Consider the following 4,619-nt stretch of genomic DNA (forward strand, 5'->3'; position numbering starts at 1 on the left):
TTTTGAAAGCAAGTTAAGGTTGTTGGGAAATGTCTAAAGGTTTACCCTCAGCCCTATGGCTTCTGGGCCTCCTGGAGCCATGACAATTAGCAAGCTAGCATTACTGAAATCCTAGCACTAATCTAGGATGACATCCGTATTTGGTTGTGATAGTTGAGGCATTCAGGGCTAGTGTATTAGCAGGAGACAGGCAAGATTTCAAGTTTCTTATCACAGCAATGTGACTTACCTTTCAAATACAGTTTTTAAGTACTGACTGAATATAATGTAGATGTATTGTGTCTTTGCTCCTCCCATCCATGAAGAAAGAAATCTTTCAATCTCTCAATGTCTCCATTGCAGATTCTCAACATGAAGAATTGAGGATTGTTCTGATTGGTGAAACAGGTGTTGGCAAACGTGTGATGGAATGTATCAGCAGCGAGGGGGAGGTCCAGGAGTCTGCAGCGGTCTCCCGGTCCACGGCTACAGTGTGTGAAAAGAAGACATGCATTCGTGGTGGGAGGAAATTGACTCTGGTTGATGCTCCAGGTCTACTTGGGGGTACCCGGTCTCGTGAGGAGTTAGCTGAAGAAATTGGCCAGTGTGTTGTCATGTCCTCCCCTGGGCCTCATGCTATACTCTTGCTGCTCTCAGTTGGGCATTTCACCAAAGTGCAGGAGGAGGCAGTGAGAATTGTCCAAGATCTGTTTGGAGAGGAGACAGGAAAGTACACAATTGTCATCTTTGCTAGAGAATATGGCTTAAAGAAGGATGAATTGCATGGGATAATACAAGAGTCCAAGGGGAAGATGAAGGAGATGATTGCAAAATGTGGCAATCGTTTCTGCACATTTGACACTAGCGCCACAGGAGAGAGGAATGACTGGCAGCTTTCAAAGCTGGTGACCATGATTGACAAGATGGTGGTGGAGAGCGAGGGAAGCTGCTACTCAAACACCATGTGGGAGGAGGTAGAAAAAGAGCTTCAGAAGAGAGTAGAGGACATTAGTAAAAAGTATGAGGAGCAGCACCAGAGAGAAGAGGCAGAGGTGAAGCGCCAGCATGATAAACTTTTTGAGAGCCTCAAGAAGGAGCCGGAGAGCCTAGATAAAAATAAGCGCCTGGAGGAACTTGCCTTGGAAATGAAAGTCAAGTTAGAGGAGATTGAGAAACACAATAGGATGAGGCAGAGGGGGATCCGCGATGAGGCAGAAGAAGAGTTCTTACAATCTATGCGCGGAAAAATGGAAGTTGGGGGACCTTTGGGGATGGTAATAGGCGCGGCTATGGGGAAGGTAGTAGGTGGGCCTTTGGGAATGTTTGTGGGGGGGCCAGTGGGAATACTTGTTGGAGGGGCTTTGGGAGGAGCGGTAGGGGGAACAGTGGGAGGTGCCATGGGAGATGCAGTAGGGGCTACAGTTAAAATGTTCAAGGGTCTGTTGGACATGTAAATAAAACAAAACATTTGTTACATTTGGGGGTAACCTATTAGGATTTCCTGCCTGGGAATCCCTCTACGTCTGGGTTGTGTGGGATTGCAGGAGCCATACAATATTTACATGAAAATCATTTAAAAAGCAAAAGGATTCATATTCCCATTCATTGTATGAAAGTGTCTTTCATGTGATGGCTTCAAGATCTGGTATGGATGCTTCCTCTTTCACATCAACATGTTCTAATAAATAAAATGTGAAACGAAATGGAAGGAAGAAAAAGTGGGGAGGAAGTAACTAAATGAAACAGATGAAACAGAGAGGAAAGACGGGAATAATGGAATTAGAAAGCAGGTAGTGTCGGGAACAGCACACAAAGGAAGATATGAACAAAGTTGTGGGAGGGAAGAAATGGAGGACAGAGTTGCAGCAAAAGTGGTCCTGAATCCATACTAATGTAAGGATTGCATGTTTTCTGAAGAGAGGCCCCTTTGTATATCTGAATAACTATTACAAATGAATCCATTCTGCTTGTAATTTAATACTTACATTTTAGCATTTCCTAAATGTGCTCGTCTTTCCCATCAGGTCACCGGCCCCTTGTATTCAGTAGAAGTCACTTTAGTGTGGGATGTAGGCATATGACGCTTCATTTGCTCCATCTGCTCCAGGTCTGATTTGAAATGGTTGATTCAGTGAGTTCAACAAAAACTGGATGTAGTTATAGTTTTTAATTCCTAACTGAATTTAAGATATTGTTGCCATGAATATCTAAAGTTCTTGATTATTTTACCCAACAACATTCTCACCAAATTTCTTCAGGAAATCACTGAATTCAGCTTAAAGAACCAGGAATGTGATTCACAGAAAGATTCACTTGAGCATTGTTGTATTGCAGACCACTATGTTGAAGATCTTATCACAAAACATCAACCACCTAAAAGACTTTCTGGACACTTCTCCATTGAAAGAGCCCATCGGATCCCAGGAGGTTGCTCTGAGGAGGGGGCCCCTCCGCGTCCTCTCATTGCCTGAGTCTTCAATTTCAGAGACCGAGACATAATTCTGCAGATGGCCAGAGCTACACCTCCACTTAAGATTGATAACAAGGGGGTCACCTTCTTCCCGGATTATACAGCGAAGGTCCAGACTCAAAGGCTGTTAAAAAAGAACGGAGAAATCGCGAAGTAAAATATGCTATTGTTATATTTATATGCTAGATGATTTACCTATTTGTCTTGATTTACATGTCTCTCTGATCAGAATGTTGCATCCCTATGATGCTTTAGATGGTTCTATGATGCCAGGCCTGTGGCTTCAGTGAGCAGTTGGTCCAGCTGTGTCTGGCATGAAGAGTTCAGCTCTTTCTTGGAAGAATAAACCTACTTGAAGAATATACCTGGATTACATCTTTTATTTATCACAACAAATTTGGCAACGTTTTATTCTGGCCAGACAGTTGGATGGAGATATTTTATCAAGGAAGATAGTTATCCTGGACTGAGGGAAAAGAGCCCAACTCGTTGAAAGTTATTACTTGTTCAAAAATTGGAAAAGAACAGAAAGAAATTCATGGATATATTTAAAAAGGAAAATGATAGGAAGTCTATTTTAAAGGAAACATGTGCTGGTAAGAGGCATTAATTTTTTATGAGTATTCTATCTGCATTCTTTGAAAGGGAAGAAGGATGGAAAGTAAATAGAATAATTTTTATGCAGTTAAGACATTTCAAAATCTGTGCAGTCGCATTTAACTAATTCTTAAAATAAAGGAGAGAAACACTGTATGAAAAGACTGCAATTATAAATCATCATTAATGTTACCAGCGCAGGATCTGTAAGACATTGGTATTGAAATAAGCGCATGAGGAGTGAAGATTTTGTCTTAAAACTGCATCATTTAATAACGTGTAATCTGTTTGAGCAAGTTGGAGCAGAGGCAGCTGAATGCTATTGAAATGTTTCATATAATTGCACAGGAAGTGAGGAACAGAGAAAAGTAAAGATTGGAAGTGTTAAATCACAAATTTTGTTGAAAACGTTGTAACAACTGGCAGTTATTCAACCACGATATAACTAAAGGAGTCTTGGGACTGGATGGAAGGGTGGCGCAGAGTTGGGGGGCTGCACAGAGGGCGAAATGGAGGACCCTGTCCACCCAGCTTCACACAAGGGATGGAGCAGGAAGATGGTGCATCCAGAGTCGCGAAGGAAGAGATGGCGTGCAGTGGAATAGCCTGAATACCAGTCTGAGACAGACCAGACTTGTTCACAGATAAGAGAGCATGTGGGCAGAAGAATGGGCGGCTTATCGAAGGGACAGAGACGTGGTAACGGCGCAGGCCATGGACATTACACTGAACAACACAATCAATACGGTGACGGCAGGGGTTGGAGAGCTGCCAGCCAACACCCATTTGTACTTTTGGGGGGAAAAGAGGCACTCTGCCTAATTCGGAGTGGGTAGTTTTGAATCCACTGGCAGGGGAGCAGGGAGGGGGAGGGAGGGCAGTTTGGGGGAGTGTGGTCAGGGATGCGGTTTGGTAGTGTTCACAGAACACAGGTCGATTAAGTGCATATGGCACGTTAAATCTAAACAGTTACAGTAACGGGGTAATTGCCGTCATCTGGGTCGCGTTTCATATGCGCATCAAGTTGGACAACGGTATGTAGGGTGAGATTCGCCTCCACATGGCAGCTATCCTGCCCCTAAGGGCCATGAAATATTTAAGTTCAAGTCTACTGATGTATGATGGCGGGGTTGACATAGACACGTCACTTCCAGTGATGATATGGAACATGAATGGGATGGGGACAAAATCAAGAGGAGAATCATGCAACATTACCTAAAAAGACAGGCCCCTGACCTGGTGCTACTCCAGGAGACACATATGGTGGGCAATGAATGCAAGGCCCTTATGAGAGACTGGCATCTATTGTAGTGATCAGAAAGCTGGGTAAAACCGTTGACGCTTGTGGCTCCTACCGCCCAATCTCCCTAATCAATGTGGAAGGAAGGATCTTAGCAAAAGTCCTCGCCATATGCCTGATAGCGGTCATCTCCTCGCTGTCCCACCAAGACCAATCGGGCTTCATGCCTGGGAGAAATACAGCACTTAACATCAGACCCCTCCATAACGTGCTAGCACGCCAGCAGTTTCTCGAAGAAGACGCAGTGGTCGTCTCACTGGACTCCTCAATGGC

The 4,619-nt window shown here is 43.9% G+C and overlaps 1 protein-coding gene across 1 annotated transcript; it reads left to right on the forward strand.

Moving 5' to 3' along the window:
* Positions 1 to 299: 299 nt before the first annotated feature.
* LOC147729440 (GTPase IMAP family member 7-like) lies at positions 300 to 2,326 on the forward strand. Its single transcript, XM_086959052.1, has one exon. It carries the CDS (start codon positions 300 to 302, stop codon positions 1,431 to 1,433), a length of 1,134 nt encoding a protein of 377 aa, XP_086815178.1. The 3' UTR covers positions 1,434 to 2,326.
* The last annotated feature ends 2,293 nt before the right edge of the window (positions 2,327 to 4,619 follow it).

This window comes from Lissotriton vulgaris, chromosome 2_1, assembly GCF_964263255.1.
Source record: "Lissotriton vulgaris chromosome 2_1, aLisVul1.2, whole genome shotgun sequence".
Classification (NCBI taxonomy): Eukaryota; Metazoa; Chordata; class Amphibia; order Caudata; family Salamandridae; genus Lissotriton; species Lissotriton vulgaris.

Excerpts from the sequence above, each read along its gene's own strand:
- LOC147729440 (XM_086959052.1), top strand. The coding sequence starts at position 300 with ATGAAGAAAGAAATCTTTCAATCTCTCAATGTCTCCATTGCAGATTCT.